The sequence below is a fragment of the Cervus canadensis genome, chromosome 27 (genome assembly GCF_019320065.1).
Source record: "Cervus canadensis isolate Bull #8, Minnesota chromosome 27, ASM1932006v1, whole genome shotgun sequence".
NCBI classification, from domain to species: domain Eukaryota; kingdom Metazoa; phylum Chordata; class Mammalia; order Artiodactyla; family Cervidae; genus Cervus; species Cervus canadensis.
The window spans coordinates 45,633,202-45,654,088 of NC_057412.1; the positions used below are offsets into that span (position 1 = coordinate 45,633,202).

Consider the following 20,887-nt stretch of genomic DNA (forward strand, 5'->3'; position numbering starts at 1 on the left):
TTAAAAGAACCACCTCTTAGTTTAATTGATATGATCTATTCCTACTCGGATCTTTATTATTTCCTTGTTTCTGCTAACCTTGGGGGATTATTTGTTTTTCTTTTCCTAATTCTTTTAAGTGTAAAGTTATGTTCTTTGAGCTTTCTCTTATGTCTTGATTGATGTAGGTCTGCATTGCTATGAACTTTCCTCTTAGAACTGCTTCTGCTGTTATCTCATAGATTTTGAAAAGTTGTATTTCTATTTTCAAGGTATTTTTCCTTTGCTGTTATGGTGTATTACAGGATATCAAAGTCCAGTAGGACTCTGTTTATCTATTTTATATGTAGTAGTTTATATCTATTAATCCCAAACCCCGAAATTATCCCTCCTACCTGCTTTAGCCTTTGTAAACCACAAGTTTGTTTTCTATATCTGTGGGTCTGTTTCTATTTTGTGAAAGTCGCTCAGTCATGTCTGACTCTTTATGACCCCATGGACTGCAACACACCAGGCTTCCCTCTCCTTCATCATCTCCCAGATTTTGCTCAAACCCATGTCCATTGAGTCAGTGATGCCATCCATCCATCTCATCCCCTGTCACCCCCTTCTCCTCCTGCCCTCAATCTTTCCCAGCATCAGGGTCTTTTCCAATGAGTCAGCTCTTTGCATCAGGTGGCCAAAGTATTGTAGTTTCAGCTTCAGCATCAGTCCTTCCAATGAATACCCAGGACTGATCTCCTTTAGGATGGACTGGTTGGATCTCCTTGCAGTCCAAGGGACTCTCAAGAGTCTTCTCCAACACCACAGTTTGAAACCACAGTTTCAAACCACAGCTTGAACGCATCAGTTCTTTTGGCACTCAGCCTTCTTTATGGTCCAATTCTCACATGCATATATGACTACTGGAAAAGCGATAGCTTTGACTACACAGACCATTGCTGGCAAAGTGACGTCTCTGCTTTTTAGCGTGCTGTATGTTGGTCACACTTTTCTTCTAAGGAGCAGGCATCTTTGTATATCATGGCTTTGGTCACCATCCACAGTGATTTTGGAGCCTAAGAAAATAAAGTCTCTCACTGTTTCCATTTTTTCCCCATCTATTTGCCATGAAGTGATGGGACCAGATGCCATGATCTTAGTTTTTTGAATATTAGGTTTTAAGCCAGCTTTTCCACTCTTGCCTTTCACCTTCATGAAGAGGCTCTTTAGTTCCTCTTCCCTTTCTGACATTAGTGTGGTATCATCTGCATATCTGAGGTTGTTGATATTTCTCTCAGCAATCCTAACTCCAGTTTGTGCTTCATCTAGACATTGTGCATGATGTACTCTGCATATAAGTTAAATAAGCATGGTGACAATATACAGCCTAATGGACACCTTTCCCAATTTTGAACCAGTTCATTGTCCCATGTCCAACTGTTGCTTCTTGGCCTCCATACAGGTTTCTTAGGAGGCAGATAAAGTTGTCTGGTATTTCCATCTCTTCAAGAATTTTCCACAGTTTGTTCTGATCCACATAGTCAAAGGCTTTTGTGTAGTCAGTGAAACAGATGCTTTTCTGGAATTTTCTTGTTTTTTTCTATGATCCAACGGATGTTGGCAATTTGATCTCTGGTTCCTCTGCCTTTTCTGAATTCATCTTGAACATCTGGAAGTTCGTCATTCATGTACTGTTGAAGCCTAGCTTGAAGGATTTTGAGCATACCTTGCTAGCATGTGAAATGAGTACAATTGTGCAGTAGTTTGAACATTCTTTGGCATTACCCTTCTTTGGGATTGGAATGAAAACTGACCTTTTCCAGTCCTGTGGCCACTGCTGAGTTTTCCAAATTTGCTGGCACATTGAGTGCAGCACTTTCACAGCACCATCTTTTTAAGATTTGGAATAGATCAGCTGGAATTCCATCACCTCCACTAGCTTTGTTTGTAGTGATGCTTTCTTACACCCACTTGACTTCACACTCCAGGATGTCTGGCTCTAGATGAGTGCCCACGCCATCATAGTTATCCGGGTCATTAAGACTTTTTGTGTACAATTCTGTGTATTCTTGCCACCTCTTTTTAGTATCTTCTGCTTCTGTTAGGTCTATACCATTTCTGTCCTTTATTGTGCCCATCTTTGTATGAAATATTCCCTTGGTATCTCTAATTTTCTTGAAGAGACCTCTAATCTTTCTCATTCTGTTATTTTCCTGGATTTCTTTGCATTGTCCTTAAGAAGGCTTTCTTATCTCTCCTGCTAGTCTTTGGAACTCTGCATTTAGATGGGTGGTGTATCTTTCCCTTTCTACTTTGCCTTTCAATTCTCTTTACTCAGGTATTTGTAAGGCTCCTCAGGCAACCATTTGCCTTGTATTTCTTTTTCTTGGGGATGGTTTTGATCACTGCCTCATGTACAGTGTTACAAACCTCCATCCATTGCTCTTCAGCCCCTCTGTCAGATCTAATCCCTTGAATCTGTTTGTCACTGTATAATCATAGGGGATTTGATTTAGGTTGTACCTGAATGGCCTCATGGTTTTTCCTCCTTTCTTCAATTTAAGTCTGAATTTTGCAATAAGAAGCTCATGACCTGAGCTATAGTCAGTTCCCAGTCTTGTTTTTGCTGACTGTATAAAGCCTCACTGTCAGTTTCTCCCTTTATTCCTTTTATGTCTGTTAACATTTGTTTTATATACTTAGGTGCTCCTGAATTGGCTGAATAAGTATTTCTGAATCTTCAGATTGACCCCTTTATCATGTAATGCTCTTCATTTTCTTATAATCTTCATTTTGAAGTCTGTTGTCTAATATAAGTATTGCTATCTGAGCTTTTTTCCTTTTTTTTAAACCTTAGCTTTCTCTTTGTTTTTGTTTACATTGAGTATCTTTTCCCATCTTTTTACTTTGCCTTTGGGTGTCTTTAAATGAGTCATAAAGTGAGTGAGTTGAGTCTCTTGAAGGCAGTGTATCTGAGTCCTGTTTCCTTATCCATTCGGTCACCCTGTGTCTTTTTATTGGAGCATTTAGTCCATTGATATCTAAAGTGATTATCAATAAGTATATCCTTACTGCCATTGCGTTAAATGTTTCTTGGTTGCCTTTGTAATTCTTTTTTCTTCTTTAAATCTTCCTTTTCGTGGTTTGACTCTCTTTAATGTTATATGGGTTCCTTTATTTTTTGTGTATCTATGATATGTTTTTGCTTTGTGGTTACCATGAGGTTCATGTCTGTCTGTCTATTTGTTTAAAGCTGGTAGTCACTTAAGTTTGAACACATTCTAAAAGGCTTAGATTTTTTTTTTTTATTACCACATTACCTCAATATGCTATGCTTTTGACATCATATTTAATATATTTTTTATTTTTTATATCCCTTAACTCCTAGTAGTGATAGCTGATTTTGTCTTTTAACCTTGATACTCGCTATTTAAGTGGTTGATCCATTGCCTTTACTATGTATTTGCCTACCACTGATATAAACTTTTTTCCTTTTATATATTTTCTTATTTCTAGATGTACCTTCTTCTCTTTTCCTTAAGATCCGTTAACATTTCTTGTGAGGCTGGTTTAGTGGTGATAGACTCTCTTTTAAAAAGGTTTTTGTGGTTCTGGGAAATTCTGTCTTTAAGTCTCAGTGATAAGCTTGCCAAATAGAGAATTCCTGGTTGTAGTTTTTCTTTTTAGCACTTGAAATGTATCATGGCACTCCTACTGAAAACTTGTGCTGAAAAATCAACCCTGTGGGCGTTCCCTTGTATGTTTTTTCTCTTGCTGCTTTTAACATTTTTTCTCTTTTCACTGTTACTATCCGACAGAATATTCGGTGGCAGGGTTGCCTCATGCCTGGCCCAGTGGCATTCAAATCCTCGTCTTTTTGTACTCGGGGTATTGTGTTCTTGTGACAAGATGGCTCAAGGTCAGCTGCCTCAACAGGGGTCTGCTTGCCTTGTAAGAATATATATCCTTGCCCTGCAAATGGTGAGCTCCTAGTCAGGTGATTCGCTGCCAATCCGTCTTCATTGTTTTGTTTTCACTTTGCTCAGACCCAGACGGCACATCAGTAAGTCCACTGTGTGAGCGGCTCTTCAGTAGAATGCAATGAGTGTCTTAATCTCTGTAATTGACTCTTTTCTGGACATAACATTGCTTGGCTTGGGAGAGGTGGGTTCAGTCCGTAACATCTTACCCATTACTCACTTCTCCCAGGTCAGCCCCTGAGTCCATCATCTTCGCATATATCTCGAGGGCTCTGGATGAGAGTGCTGCTTCAAGCGTCTCAATGAGTCCTGCAGAGGTTTGCTATGTGGGTTGTAGAATACAGAGGCATTTAATTAATACCTGTTGCTTTCAGCATTGGGGCTTTAGCCTCATTCTAGGGAAAGTCTTCTTCAATCTGTGGTTTCGTATGAAGAGACTGAAGGAACCCACTAGTTATGCCGCTTTTCTCTGTCTCCCAAAGACAAATTTATTTATTGTGCTTGAACTAGATTTTAAACTGTAAAAAGAGTTTTCATCTATTGATGAGAGCTTCTGAATATTTGATCTAGGGGGTGGTCAATGTGGGAGACTGTTGCTCTTGAGGAACCCAGAGTAACCGTGGAGATTTAGCCACATCACCATCTCTAATCTCTGCTTTCACTGTACTGGGCTTTTGTACCAAGTATAAGAGCACATGATAATAGTAAATGTTTTATGTTAAAAAACTCAGCTCTACAAGTTGTCAACAGAATGTGTAACCTTTCAAAGTTTTAAGTTTTCTCAGTTTAGCCAGAACAATCTTATTCCTTTGTTGTCTACCTTTGGCTATATGAAGTAACAGGATAAATCTGACATGCATCTCTTTGCCATCTACTCTGCAGATCTTAAGAGATGAAATGGGGCTTAAGTTCTTTCAGGAATGTGGTCATTAGAACTGCCATTTATTGAGCATTCAATGGTACTGGACACATTTTAAGTTCTTTTTTAGCATTGCCTCACAAGGCCCCTATAAGTCCTTTACTGTAGGTTTAGTTGCTATTCTTATTTTACTGATGAAGCAACTGCTGCACAAGGCGGTTAGGACACCTAAGGTCGTCTGACTTGAGCAGAGGTAGGGACTGATCTCAGGCAGTCTGACTCCACAGCCTGCGCTCTCAACCACTGTTACATCATCATGGGAATGTGAGTAGTAGTTTCTTGGACACGTTTGTCATAAACTCTTCATGAAGCATTAAGTATTCTTAAGTTACTAAAAAAGAATAAATTAAAAAAATTATCTCTAAATTTTAAAATCTAGCTTTTGTGAATCTGATTTTTTATTAAATAATTTTTGCTCCCCATCCAAACAGAGAAGAAAAACTTAGGCATCTACTGTAATCACATTAGTGTGTAGGCTTATCTATCTCCTGGTCCATGGGTGAAGAAAGCAGAATCAGAGATGGCATTGCATGCAGGGAGCTAGTTGCAGAGCTTTACCAGCTTTCAGGGCTGTTTCCACTTTTGGCTGCTTAAGAGTGCCATTTGCATTTATTTGAAACATTCTGTTTAGTATGTGCTGGGCTCCATAGTAGGAGCTTGGGACATAGACATGTATTAGACACACTTCCTCTACTAAAGAAGTTCAGTCTAGTTGGGACCACCTGTGGAATGAAGTAACTGCAAAAACCACACTGTAAGCATTAGAATACTGGTGCTGTGAGATGCAGACGATGGCAGGCTTAACTCAGGCTGTGGGGTAAGGTAAGAAATGCTTCACAGGAGAATACTTGAGGCAGGTTTTAAAGAATGAGTTGGCTAGGCTGGAAAAGGGGAAAGGAACAGCCAGAAGAACTAGCAAGTATAAAGATGTGGCGCCTATTTGGGCAGTTGCCGGCTCAGCAGAAGTGAAGAGGGTCTAGGACAGGAGGTGAGTAGGAAAAGGAATGCAGACGAGGGCTCTCTACCATACAGTATTCAGGGGTTTTACATGGAGGCGTCACACTGAATTTGAATTTCAGAAACTTCAGTCTGCCTTGCACTAGAGCCACAGAGGTCAATTACAGGCTATTAAAAATTCTAGGGGAGCCAAAATTAAGACCCAAAAGAGGGTGGTGGCAGTGAGGATGAAGCAGCAGCAGAAATAGGTAATTAAGAACACCGCCCAAGTTTCTCTTGAAAATCAAGAGGGACATAAAAAAGAGGCATGAAAATTAAATTTCCCTTTAGCTTATAGCCGGATTATCATTTGATGTGGCAATTCCTGTTAAATACAGCCTAGTCTCTAGGCATTTTCATGGATGTCATCATCTTGAGTTCCAGCAAGTGACTCCTAACCCGATTCCTAGGACCTGAGACGTCGCATGGTCCTTCACCTTAGGTCACCAAGGCACCCGCCCCAGTCTCTTCTGTGTTCCAGCCGTCCTCCTGCTTTTCACCTTTGTCTAAATAACAAGTGCTCCATCCTGGGTGCTGTTCCTGTTTGGAAAGCTTTACCTCCCGAGTTCTTTCGTAACAACAAAAACCTTGTTTCTCTTCAGGCTAACAAAATGCTGTTCAGTCTTATTATTTCTCTGACTTCAGAAGGAACATATCACACCCCACTTGGACAGTCCTAGAAGAGGCATGATGGTTGTTGAAAGGATTAAATGCTTTAATACCAAGTTTCTTGCATATATTAAGGGCCCAACATAGTTCTTCTGGGGCTTCCCTGGTGGCTCAGCTAGCTGGTAAAGAATCCGCCTGCAACGCAGGAGACGCCGGTTCAATGCCTGGGTCGGGAAGATCCGCTGGAGGCACAGGCTACCCACTCCAGTCTTCTTGGACTTCCCTGGTGCCTGCAATGCAGGAGAGCTGGGTTCTTCAGCGCTTGCTGTATGTACATAATGCCAGTACAATGTGATAACTTCTGTACAGTGTTCTCTGTATTGGAATTATGTGCTTGTAGCTCCCATTTAATTGTGTGTTCTTTGAAAGTATAATTATTACTACTATGCATGTACCTGTGATTTTCACAACATTCTGTTATGGTTTCTGATATAAAAGCAGTTATTAACATGGTTTGTTTCCATTGTCCTCTCACTGATATGTACTGGCCAGTAACAAATCATTAGAAAAATCAAGAATTTAAAGAATATAAAGAATAGATGTTCCTTTTAAGAAATATCAATTATGTGGTATGTCATTAGAAGACAATCAGCTTTTCCCAAATTTGCTATTTCTTACTCAGGGCCTTAACAGAACTTTGACTTCTCAGTTCTAAGGCATGGGATTAGCTTATCTATGTGAAATACCTTTATATGATATGGTTTTGTTATTTAATAATTGAATCATTTGGGATGGGTACTTGATACGATGTTGACTGTTAGCTCTGAATATGAAGATAAAAAATACAACATAGAACTGCTCTCAAATGTTTGCATTCATTTGAAAAATAATATACCAACTCTGCTTTTGTTAACATTCATTTTATAAAATACCTTAAAAGAACAGATAAAACTGTACTGAAGTTTACATAATAACCAGAATTGAAAAAGGATGAATAAAATATAAATTAATTGAACACATAGCTACTTTGCCACATTAGACAGGTTTTAAAAAGGCATTAAAAATAAAATAGTAATTGAGAAGAAAACCCTTCACTCAACTGCTGTCATTTTCTGCAAACTCTTCCTAGAAACACTAAAATTCCAGGTCAACAGGTAGTACCTGTATTGTTGAAAACATACTGTAATTTGCTTTCAAATCTGTCAGCATAAGAGAAAAAAAAAAATGAAAAATTTAACTGGGTTAGATAATTCAGTGCAAATTAAAGCTTCAAGTTGAAGATCTGAGAGGAAAAATAATGTCCAAACTGTAACAAATGCTTCTGGAACTGAACAAGAAAAAAATTCACATTATGAAGAAATCTTTGCAAGTGTTCATGTGTGTGGAATATTGAGTTAACCAATGGGCCCTTTGAGGTTCATGGGGTTCTGTTATTAAGACTATTTGCAATATAGGCAAGGGAATATGGATGGGGAGGGGTCACCTTTGTGGAAGGAAGTTCAAGTTGACCATAAGCACTGCTGATTCAATTCTAGAAAATTTGGCCAGGATAGATATTACAGACATCAAAGGGAAAAAGAGATTATGGAGATAATTTACTGGATTATCTTTGAAGGTAAGTACTTCTGCCCCAGAGTATGTTTGGGGACAGGGGAGAGCAGGTTAATGTTGGCCACGAACTGTTTTAATTATATAAATGATATGTTGTACTGGCTTTAAAAATAATCATATTACCAAATAAATCTTGAGGAATGTCAAACTTTTTGGATCACAGTGAAACCAAGTCTGGATCATTTTCAGCCATTAACGGCTAGTCACTTTTATGGTTAAAAACTATGTTTTTGTTTAATTATTTCCTCAAAAAATTTTTTTTGAGTTTGGTAAGTAATAGGTAGCAGTAAGGTTTTCATGACAGTGTTTGATAGAAAGTTTCCCTCTTTCCATTCCATACAAATTTTTGATTTGGTCTTTTTCATGGTAAAACTAATGATTGCTATTGAGAACGAGATACAGAGAGATTTTGGTGCAGGCTAGTAAGTTTTCTTGCAAAATAGATTTTAAAAATTTCAGGTCTAAACTTACTATATTGTCACTATTTTTTTTCCTCACTTTCATTGGAAATTTTCACTCATTTTTAAAGATTGTTTGAATGAGATTATACTATGCTTTCTAACACTCATATTTTACATCCTTCCCTGATCTATTAAGAATGTTATAACAATGTTATCACAATGAAGTGGCAACTTTTGGCTTTTAGGCTGTACCGAAAATCAGCAAGTCATAAAAAAAAAAAAACACCCAAAACACAGTGCTATTTCAGCATGACATCAGAAACTAATAAAACAAATGAAAAATCATGATGATATAACATGGAGTTCATAAAGTGATGGAGAATTAGCCAATGCAATTTTTAAAAGTATAAAAAACTGCCCTCATATACTTACTTACAGGAAGAACATTTAAGGCAAATTAAAAATTTTCTTCTAGGGGCATGAACCAGCTCTGAATCAGATGAAGAAATTAAAACATGAGCACAAACTATCCAAGGCCTATGACTCCTCAAGTACCTCGTTAGGAGACCAAGTTGTCAAGTCAGGGCACGTGTCAGCTCACAAAGAGATGTGCTGGTTCCCTCCCCAGGTCAACACCACGACTGCGCAAGTCTTGACTTAGTTTCCTTTGGCTCCGCTACACGTTTGGTCACATGCTTTCAGATCCCAAAGAAGCACTCATGATCAGATGCATCTTTTTACATCACACTGTGTGAAGTTAAACGAGTGACAGAAATGTGCACAGGCCCACAGGTAGTACACATTTAGAAAACCACCGGTGGGTCAAGCATTTAATGCGGACCTGGTTTCGTCTCAATTCTTCACTAAATAATAATTAAAAAAGAAGACCGCCTGAAAATTCTGAAGCACTGGTGGAAACCTTCCATGCTTTTGTCCAGCAGAGACACTTTCTGACCGTCAAAAGTGTGGATAAAGGATAACAGAATACCACAATGCAATCACTTTGTGATGGTTTGTGCTTTAAGAACACAGTGCCTGGCAGCACGGGGCACATCACAGGTGCCCAATAAATATCTGTAGGTTTATTAAAAGTTAATAATGTGGTTTCTGAAGAACCTACCTTCATTTTGCAAAAAAGGCAAAACTATATAAATTTCTTTCACCTGACTGGATGGAACAATGTGGAGCAATAAATGAGACTAAAAATTAAATATGAACTCTAATTTGATGGTAGAGAGAAAATTAAGAATTTTGCAAAAAAAAAAGAAAAACATTGCCACAGTAGCATTAGCACTTAACAGTGCATCAAAGATTTACTGTTTCCACTGCAAGATGAACTGGTTCCTAAACTTGTTAGGTACCAGAGTGTAATCACTCAAAGAGGAAATGAAGTCTGTTCCACTTTGGGAAAGGTATGCTCATAATTTTATCTGAAAATTACTAATACACTTCTGGGAGATGCCCTCTTATTCAGTATGCCTCGTAAGTGATGCAGGCATAAATATCAAGGGACCTCGTTATGTAACTTTAGTATGGCATCGTCATGTGCAAGTGTATTTCTCCCACCTCTGCAGTAGTTGCTTTCCAATATTTCAGGTTTTTTTTTTTTAAACAGTCATTACACCTCGAGGATGACAAAGATGAGAATGTGGAAGATTAAAGATCACAAAACTTACACCAAAAAGGGAAGCTCTTCTATATTATATGAAAATCCCTTATAAAAGGCAGTTCATTAACCAAAAATGCTTTATACATTCAGATTTTCCCCATCTCTCAACAGTGATGGTTTCCAAAGAAAAGACTCAGTAGTGAAGGCCACACACTGGTTTTGCATTAGTTTGATATGCTGAAAATCAGAACCTTTAAAGCATCTTGTCAATGGGAGAAATGAAACTGGACCTGGGTGGGAGGCTGGGATGGGAACGATCACAATGGATATGTGACCTCGCTGTTGATGCACACAGCGAGGGAGTTGGTAGGAAATGTTACAGCAGACCTGACCACTGTACAGAGGGCCGATCAAGAACACAGTACAGATATCAAAAAAACAAAAATCTGAAAACAAAACTAAAAAAACAAACTGCAACTTTGCCAACTTGTAAACAAGGAAAAGCATTTCACAGATTCCAAGTTCAAGGGAAGTAAACGTCTTTAAATTATTTTTGTCAGTTCAACCCTGATTTAAAAGTATGGCTAGCAAAAGGAAGGAAGCCGCAGCCCTTGGCATCCTGAGCCAGCAGCGGCTGTCTTCTGAGAAGCAGCCACTTCCAAGCCTCTCTTCTCAAAGACGCCACGTGAAGAGGAGAAAGCTTCTCTCTTGAATCCCATCTCACGTTTCTCTCCACACGCCTGGGACAGTCAGCAATTGCTTCGCATTCTGGTCTTTATGATCCTGGTTGCTATAGATTTAGACGTGGGGAGACTGGAGGGGGGAAGGCAAATTCTCGGAGGATGCTACGGGCCACCTCCACATTATTCTGGGCTATTTCTAAGGCTCTTTTCACTTCTTCAAAGGCATAGCCCTCTCCCATGAGTTTTGCAATTTTTGCATCGACGTTTTCCAATGCTGCCTCAGGCCCGTGGGGTTTTCGGTGGTGAATTTCTGGTGCAGTCCTGCGGGGTCGTGGTTTAGGAGGTCTGGCTGGTGCTTGTGAACCATCTGAGTAGATTTTTAAAGAGAAGTATTTAAATAAAGAGATAAAAAGAAAGACATTATACATCAGTAGGATTTCATTATTTTATATTAAAAGTTTTTCACTGTTTCTACAAAAACCATTTTTATATACTGTGGTTGAATAGGTTAAATTGTCCCTATTTTGAATGTCGGGATAACAAAGGTAAGGTGTGTTGGAAATTTGATAAATTAACACAGATGTCTTCCCACTTCTATATATTATTCTTTAAATCATATGAAATAAAAGATATAGAAGGAAAAAAAAAATGAAAAAGAAAAGCTTTCACTCTGGCAATACAGTCCCCCTTCTCTACTATGGTGGAGATAATTTCCTTGGAAGTTTCTACTGAAGGAAACTGTTACAAGCTCAAGGATATTCCTGCTAGAACATCCCCATCAGGTCCTACATCCCACCCCATGTCACAAGCAAGACTTCTGAGAAATATGCTTTGCAGCATATTTTTCCAGTTAGAATGCTGGAAAGTGAGGCCTTACTGATGCTGGGGGGAAATAATGAAATAGCAGACGCTTTGAGATGGCTGTTAGTCAACAGGTTGGTGCTTTGCTGAAATACTTCATCCAGATTCCAATGTAGAAAGCTTAGCTTGGGAAAAAAAAAAAAAAGCAAAGCCCGCAGAAACAGTAGTGGAGAACTGGGTTCCAGGTCAGTCTCTCGATACTCGTTTCTCAAAGTTAAACCACATGACACTGGTGTCCAAAAATGGAAAGTAATCTCATAAAGAACAAAGCAAATACAGGCCACCACCAGCAGATCACCAGGAAGTGGGCTGGTGACTTAAGGGGGCACTTTTATCACATTTCTCCATTTATCTGTATATGGTATGTACTATCAAAAGCCTACATTTTAAAGAGATTAAAAGTTGTCTTAAACCCATAAATGTTTGATGGCATAAATTTGACAAGACAGAAACCAATATTTATTTAATGCTTTTTTTCTTAGATGACTGACAAGTGCCACATTCAGAGACACAGTTAGATAAATGAAGACGTGAGGCTAGGACACAAATGCCTCACGACTCCCGTGCTCGTCCTGTCCTTCCTGACCCCGCTCCCTCACCAGCTTTCCTGATGGCGTCTGGAAATGCTGTAAGCTGGTGCTTTCAATAATAAATGTAGATCCAAGAATCAACTGATACATCATTTCATGTTTTCTCAAAGGTATTTCTGTTTGCACTTCTAGCACTATCAATATAACATACACAAAAGCCTCCGGGATGAAAATATTTAGTTCTACACAAAATTGGATGATAGTCTTATTTTTGTTTGTTTCTTACAGAATAACATCTAGTTTGAAAAAATATTATAGCTATAGATAAAGCTCATTCTACTCAGACATAAGAACATACATTAGTTTCTGGTTCTTGGTAAAGTCTGTGCTGTTTTGTGTATCTTTAACTAAACATCTCAAATTATTATGGTCTGGTAAATTGCATTTCTTACTGTTGAGGTTTCATTTATTTTTCTATTAAGTATTTCCATTAATGTCATGCAGAGATGGACAATAAATTATGCTTTGCTTCTAATCCTTTCTGAAAAACTATGAGATTCTAGCAAGACTTCCTTAATCAGTTACCACAGAATTTATACATTGAAATACTGTCTGTTCTGGCTTATTTTTTGGTGTGAAAAGGACCTAGAATTAAATGCAAAGCTAAATTCCTTGTACTGGTAGTTTTTGAAGAATTTTTCCAATACTGTTATTTTGCTCCTGTCTAAAATACTGAGAAGGGCACATGACTACGAAGCACTTTTGATAAGTATAGCTGTGTAGACTACTCAACTGGGAAAGACGCTGTGACAGTGAGGCATCTCATGGCATAATAAAAAGTTAGTTTTAGAAATTTTAGATTTTACATTTAATAAACATGCGTCTTTGATCTTGGTAGATGACTCTAAAAAATATGACATCTATCACCAGGAAAACCCCCCAAGAGATCTATTCACTCTGTGAGGCTGCTGTAGGTAATACTGGCCAAATGTAATGGGAATGTGCAGATGATAAATTTTTCTTGAGAAAGTTATTCTCTTCTTAAAAAATCGTAAGTACTAAGCATAATTCAGGAAGCCCAAGTTAGGTTAAACCAAATGTTAGGGAAAATACCCCACAAAATGATTAAATCAAAACTAGAGGAGTGACGCTATCTCTGGTCTATTTGAAATATCAACAGAGGAAACGATTCAAACCACTTGTGGAAAGAATCACAATAGATTTTGGATATATTTTCAGTAGAAAGGAGAAACATTTTTTTCTTTAGATACAAAACTCTTACATATACTGACTTATTTAACCCTAGTCCTCGCCACCATAACTGATAATCTATTTCCCCAGAACAGTGCTGACATGTCTTTGAAATCTTACGGATGCCCCGAGTTGAATCCTATCATGTATTAGAGCCCATGAATGGAAAGTGGAAGCTATGTTGCAGCTTTTTGCCAACTGTTATATATAAACTTCTATTTATTGCTGAATATTTTATTCAATTTGGAATGCTTTAACTTTTTGTTTGACTATTTTAATTGGATAGTGTAACTCTGCAATAGCAACCAACAGCTACAACTTTCCCTGGTGAGGATGTCAACGAGGAGCATCACTCAGGAGACTTAGATTCATCTCTGCTGGGCCACTCAGATTTTGAGTGACTTTCAGCTAAGTAAGCAGTTTGCTTTTATAATTCTCACTCTGCAAATATACTTTTTTGTCTCCATTTTTAAAGGTGTAACTTTTCTCAGGGAGTATGTGATTAATGTAATGCTTGGTATATGTGCTGAGGAGACTTTGAAACAGAGAGGACAATGAATTCACATCTGTAATGGTAACCACTATACTCAAATGCTATATAGAACAGCAATTACTATAAATCAATAGGGATTCAAGTATGGAACAGGAAAAAAAAACCCCTGGAATTTGTAGTGAACTCTTATAAACTTTTAAGCAAGATACCAACAAGTAAGACCTCTTAAAACTTGAAGAGTAACCTTTAAGAATAAAAAAAAAAACTGTTAAAAAAGTTTCATGCTGATGATTATATCAGATCACTTACAGCCAACCCCTCTCTCTGGACACCTCTTCCTAAAACTCACGGGCAGCCTTCACTGTCTCAGTGTCTAAAAGAGGTGAGACACCAGGTCCGTCCTTACGTTGGAATGTGTAGATGATGGAAAGGAGCAGATGAACCGATCTCAGAGTTCCCTCAAAGGAGTTATGTTGTAGTTTTATAGTACACTGGAATGACTGTGAATTTTACAAGCTCTGTGGGGATTTCTGTACCTGAATACATGTATCCTTAAAAATGTGACTGGAAGTGCATGTGTTTATTCTGGGGTCACTGTCCATGCTCATGGTATTTTTGAACTCCTAGGAGCAAGGGCAACAATATCCAAGTAAGTTCAAGAAGATGTGGAGCCACCAGATGCAAACAGGCCATCTTCCTGGTCACTAGTTTTACTCAAGGGTATGAGAGACTTAATGTTTTTAAAGATGGAAATGTAGACATACCAAGTAAAATGTAAAATTTGCAGACATCTCTGAAATAACAAAGGTTTTTAAGGCAATTCCTTGCATGTGATGGTCCACTTTTAGTTAAAGCTGTAATCCCCTTGTCATTCAGAGTTAGCTCTTTGGTGGGGAAGAAGATTTGAGAAGCCCTAGTGTGACAGTATATCAAAATGATGGACTATCATACAATAATTTAAAGTGACATTGACATTTCAAAAAAAGTTTAATGATGTGTAAGAAAGGTATGATACTATATTATACTGGGGAGTATGATTTCCACTGTGTGAATGAGTGCATGGTCACCTATTAGAAAGAAGGGCTCCAAAATGGCAATACTGTTTCTATTGATGATGTGGGTCCAGGTGACTTTTGCTTCTTTTAATTCTACTTTATTCTCTAATGTCCATGTACTACTTTAATAATTTTAAACAAAGCTTCAGATTCTGTCTACTGTGCTTTTTACAAGTCTGAATCTTAAAGAATCCTGAGCTTCTTGAGCTTCTGAAGCCCAAAAATCTTAAAAAAGGGCAGAGAGCATACACTAGCTCCCTAAAGTCATGTGATCACAATGCAGTTTTGAAATCTCTCCTACAATTTTAGATTTCTTAGTACCCTCTTCCTTCGCTACTGTTTTTCATGCTACTGTTTTTGATTTTTCTCATCAGTATCTCCAAGCTCAGCTCAGCAATCATTATTATATGAATGGGTGAGTTAAGTTTTTAAACCTAACAACAATATAAATGACTGCATACTTACTGAATCAAATCCCATCCTTTACTGACTTTGAGACCTTGGGTACATTACTAAACATTGCTGTGTCTCACCCATTTAAGTTATGGCTAGATCTTTATTCCATAATAAAAACTACTCAAAACATATTAAACCAAATTCTGTTATCTATATTTAAAATTATAGGTGCTAAACTGTACATAATCTTTTTTAAAGTTTGAGATATAATTTCTAAGATTATTTTAGTAATTCACTGACAACACTTGGGATAGACATCAAGAGTCTTGGAATACATACTTTTTATGTATAACAATATTAAAAATAACTAATTAAGACATAAATCTCATTTTATTATTGACACATGAAGTGAAGTGAAGTCACTCAGTCGTGTCTGACTCTTTGAGACCCCATGGACTGTAGCCTACCAGGCTCCTCTGTCTATGGGGTTTTCCAGGCAAGAGTACTGGAGCAGGTTGCCATTTCCTTCTCCAGGGGATCTTCCCGACCCAGGGATCGAACCCGGGTCTCCCACATTGTAGGCAGACACTTTACCGTCTAAGCTACCAGGGAAGCCGTATTGACACATAAGTTGGATCAATTACTTCTGAAACTCATTATGTAAACTTGAATTGCTGCCACTATCGAAGTACTATCTAATTTTAGAAGGACAGGTTTTAGATACATAGTTTTACTAAATTACAAATATCTTCACATAGGCTATAGTTGGGAATTATGTTGTTAAAAACAGAGCTAGGTTATAACTTTTTTAATACATTCAGAAAATTGTTATAGAAGAAGTATTAGTATATTAGTATCAAGTTTGTAAGAAAAATAACACTATGTTCTGTGGTTTTAAACCTGAAGCTGTGTATAAGGAAAAACATTTTAGGTAGCTGAACTAGAGTAAAACTCTATATATAACACTGCAATTTCCTTTGTTGGTACACAGAACCTTAAAAACACTATCTTAAAACATCTCTAATAACAATACACAATTTCAACTCTTACGTGAAATGAAGCCATAGATTCCAATTGAGGTCTTAATATAAAATTCATTCAACATCTGATCACTTTTCCTTTAAGCTAATGAAGGAAAAGTAGCACTGGAATTAATTCCTTCTATGAGACCTCCTTTATTTTGCAGGTATACTTGGTAATAGTATCTGTTACAAACACATTTAATACAAGTCATGTGCTTGTATTCTCGCATTAAGTGTTGCCTTACATGTCCTTCTAAATACTAAGAATATTAAAAAGCTCAGCTGTACTCATCACCATGGGCAAAACCACATCGTTATGACTTTGTGTTCTGTCAGCTGGATTCCCTGGGGTTTTAAAGAATGGTATTCAAACTGCAGCACATGTCTTACAGTGAAGAGAAAAGCAAACCGAAAAATGTGTAAAAGTTCCTGCACAGCTAGTATCGACATGAACCCGTGTGAAGAAATAAGCAGGTTATTAGCAAAATATTAATTTTGCTGATAATTTTTAGTATAATAATAATTTTGCTAATATATGTCACCCATATACAGGTATATATGAATTTAACACAAGCTGGTAAAATCCACTTATTAACTCTCATCATAACATATTCATATCATTAAATACTGTTACATCTAAAAACTTTAGAGAGTCGTAAACTTTTGGAGGGGGAGTAATAAAACATTCGGAAGGCTCTTTGTATATTAAGATATGCACACATCTTTTTAAGATAAGTGTATAAGGAAAATACTTTAAAATCAATTAAATTTTTGGAATTAGAAATAGTCTTCTCATAAAGTTTATATACATAAATTAGTCACCATCAACTAGATCACCATAAAAAATAGAAATGGAATTTATAAGATGCAGCAAATTATACCAGAATCCTCTACAGTCATCTTAAAAAGGCCTTAATACTATAAAAATGCTACTGCAAAGTAAGTGCTGTTATTATCCCAAAGGCACATATCATCCAGTCTCAAGTTTTTGATGGAAAGATCTAATCCCAGTATAAAATAAACTAGTGGACAGCTTGGTAGCCCTATGAAGGAGCATGTGAACAAATATATTGCTGGAAAAAAAAGTATCTTATTTTCTGTGGTTTGACTGTGTTTGTAAAGAGAGTTCAAACAGTCAGTTGAAATATTTGATGTTACAGCTAGCTGAGACCCTCAAAGTAATCATCAAGACTAGTTTTTCACTCAGGTAAAAAGCCAGTTCAGGCTTCTGGTAAATGCCTATCTGGGGATGTTTCAATGGGTTTGTCACTCAAAGTTCTTCCTTGAAATTTCTAGTGTAATACTACCTGGTATTTCTACCAGTTGAAATCATATATGTAAATAATGTTATTCTGGGCTCAGTAATACCTGCATGCTATGGTGTAAACTGCAAAGCTGTGAAAATAGAATGTTTAGGCCACAATCCTTCCTGTAACTTGAGAACATGTTTCTGTTAAGACAGAGCTGGTGATACAGAATGTTGTTTTTAAATCAGTCATGGCGCTCTTCTCAAAGCTGTACTTTAACATCTCAAGGAATTTGCTTTATTTTCATATATATATATATATATATAGAGAGAGAGAGAGAGAGAGAGAGAGAGAGTTAGATACTGTCTCTGCTTTCTGACTTTCACATTTTTCCATCATTCTGGAAATCTTCCTTTTCAACTGAAAATAGTGTTTCAGTGGGTATCCATGGATATATCTGAAATATTGGACTGGCTAGAAGTAAACTGGTAAAGACAGCATGGACCAAAATTTGAAAAGTTAGTAAAATTTTCCGAGTTATATTCAAGTGTGAAAACTTATGAAACTACAGAGGGATTTTTATGCATTGCCCATACATGTCATCAAGTACAGAGCTACTGTGTTAATAATTCTCAAAGCAGCTATCTACCTTGATTTGGATGTTACAGAATGGACAACTGCTCACTATTAACAAATCTGTGAGCTGAGATTTGAGCTTGAAAGCAAGCTGAATGCAACAATACATTAAAAAGGATCACACACCATGATCAATTGGGATTTATCCCAGGATTACAGGATTTTTCAGCATCCATAAATCAATTTGATATATATCACATTAAACAAGCTAAAGACTAAAAACCATATGATCATCTTGATACAGAAATGCTTCTGATAAAATTCAACATCCATTTCTGATAAGAACTACCAGAACGTGGGCATGTAGGGAACATACCTAACATAATGAAGAACATACAGGGCAAACCCACTATGGACATCATGCTCAGCAATGAAAATCTGAAAGCATTCTAAGATCAAGAATAAGACAAGGATGCCACTCTTGTCACTTTTGTTCAAAATAGCTTTGGCAGAGTCCTAGCCACAGCAGAGAAGAAAAAAAGGAATCCAAATTAGAAAGGAAGTAGTAAAAAAAAAACTGTCACTGTTGGAAGACAGTCTGCTACCATACACAGCAAACTGTACAGATGCCACCGGTAAGCTACCATACACAGAAAACTGTAAAGATGCCACCGGTAAACTACTAGAGCTTATCAATGAATTAGGTAAAGCTGCAGGATACAAAACTGATATACAGAAATCTGTTGCATTTCTATACATTAACAATAAAGTATCAATGAAATTAAGAAAACAATCCCATTTACTGTCACAACAGAAAGAATAAAATACCTAGGCATAAACCTACCTAAGAAGACAAAAGACATACTCTGAAAACTATAAAGCACTCATGAAATAAATTGAAGGTGATGCAAACAGAAAGATATAGTCTGTTCTTAGATTGGAAGAATAGATATTGTCAATATTGTCGATATAGTCAAAATGACTATACTACCCAAAGCAATCTACAGATTGAATGCAATTCCTATCAAATTACCAATGGCCCTTTTCAGAGAAGAAATGATTTATTGAAACACAAAGGACTTTGAGTAGTCAAAACAATCTTGAGAAAGAAGAATGGAGCTGGAGGAATCACACTCCCTGACTTCAGACTATACTACAAAGCTACAGTCATCAAAATAGTCCTGTACTGGCACAAAAACAGAAAACACGAATCAATGAACAGGATAGAAAGCCCAGGAATAAAGCCACACACTTATGGCCAATCTATAAAGAAGGAGGCAAGAATATGCAATGGAGAAGAGACAGTCTCTTCAATAAATGGCACTGGGAAAACTGGACAGTTGTATATAAAAGAATGAAATTAAAATAACTAGTAGCATACACAAAAATAAACTCAAAATGAGTTTAAAGACCTAAATAGAAGACCAGGTATTCTAAAACTAGAGGAAACCAAACAAGGGATTAACTTCCAAAATACACAAACAACTCATCCAGATCAATTTTTAAAAAACACAAAAAATGGGCAGATCATCTAAAGAGATACTTTCTAAAAGAAGACATACAGATGGCCAAGAGGCACATGAAAAGATGCTCAACACTGCTAATTATTAGAGAAATGCAAATCAAAACTACAATGAGATATCACCTCACACAGGTCAGAATGGCCATCATCAAAATGTCTACAAACAATAAATGCAGGAGAGGGTGTGGAGAAAAGAGGACCCTCCTACACTGTAGGGGAGGATGTAAACTGATGTAGCCATTATGGAGAACAATACAGAGATTCCTTAAAAAATGAAAAATCAAGTTACCATATGATCAAGCAACCCATTTCCCAGGCATATATCTGGAAAAGATAAAAAAATTCAAAAAGATACATGCACCCCAGTGTTCATAGCAGCACTATTTAAAGTAGCCAAGATACGGAAACAACTCAAGTGTCCATCGATAGATGAATGGATAAAGAAGAGACCATATATGCACACATGAATATATACAATGGAATATTATGTAGCCATAAAAAAAAGAATGAAATAATACCACTTGTACCAACACGGATGGGCCTAGAGGTTATGATACTAAGTGAAATAAATCAGATGGAGAAAGACAAGTACCACATGATGGCACTTATATATGGAATCTGAAAAAAGTGATATAAGTGAATCTATTTATGAAACAGGAACTCACAGACATAGAAAACAAATTGGTATAAAAGGGGAAAGGAGCAGGGAGGGATAAATTAGGAGTTTGGGATTAGCAGATACATAGTACTATATATAAAAAATAGATAAAAAACAAGGTCCTACTGCATAGCCCAGGGAATTATATTCAGTATGTTGTAATAACCTATAATGGAAAAGTATCTGATGATGAAAATATGTATATATATTCATATATACATATACTATATATACATAGTACATATATATAAACATACAAAAAAGATCTTCACAACAAAGATAATCACGATGGTGTGATCACTCACATAGAGCCAGACATCCTGGAATGCTAAGTCAAGTGGGCCTTAGGAAGCATCACTACGAAAAAGCTAGTGGAGGTGATGGAATTCCAGTTGAGCTATTTCAAATCCTGAAAGATGATGCTGTGAAAGTGCTGCACTCAATATGCCAGCACATGTGGAAAACTCAGCAGTGGCCACAGGACTGGAAAAGGTCAGTTTTCATTCC

General features: G+C 37.1%; 1 protein-coding gene across 9 annotated transcripts in view; it reads right to left on the reverse strand.

Moving 5' to 3' along the window:
• Positions 1-7,369: 7,369 nt before the first annotated feature.
• Positions 7,370-20,887, reverse strand: part of CBLB (Cbl proto-oncogene B) — a 217,007-nt gene continuing 203,489 nt past the window's right edge. For all 9 annotated transcript variants that reach the window (XM_043448984.1, XM_043448989.1, XM_043448988.1 and 6 more), the window contains one exon: positions 7,370-11,136. In XM_043448984.1, the coding sequence (XP_043304919.1) occupies positions 10,877-11,136 (260 nt within the window). In that variant the 3' untranslated portion in view covers positions 7,370-10,876. The remainder of the gene's footprint in view (positions 11,137-20,887) is intronic.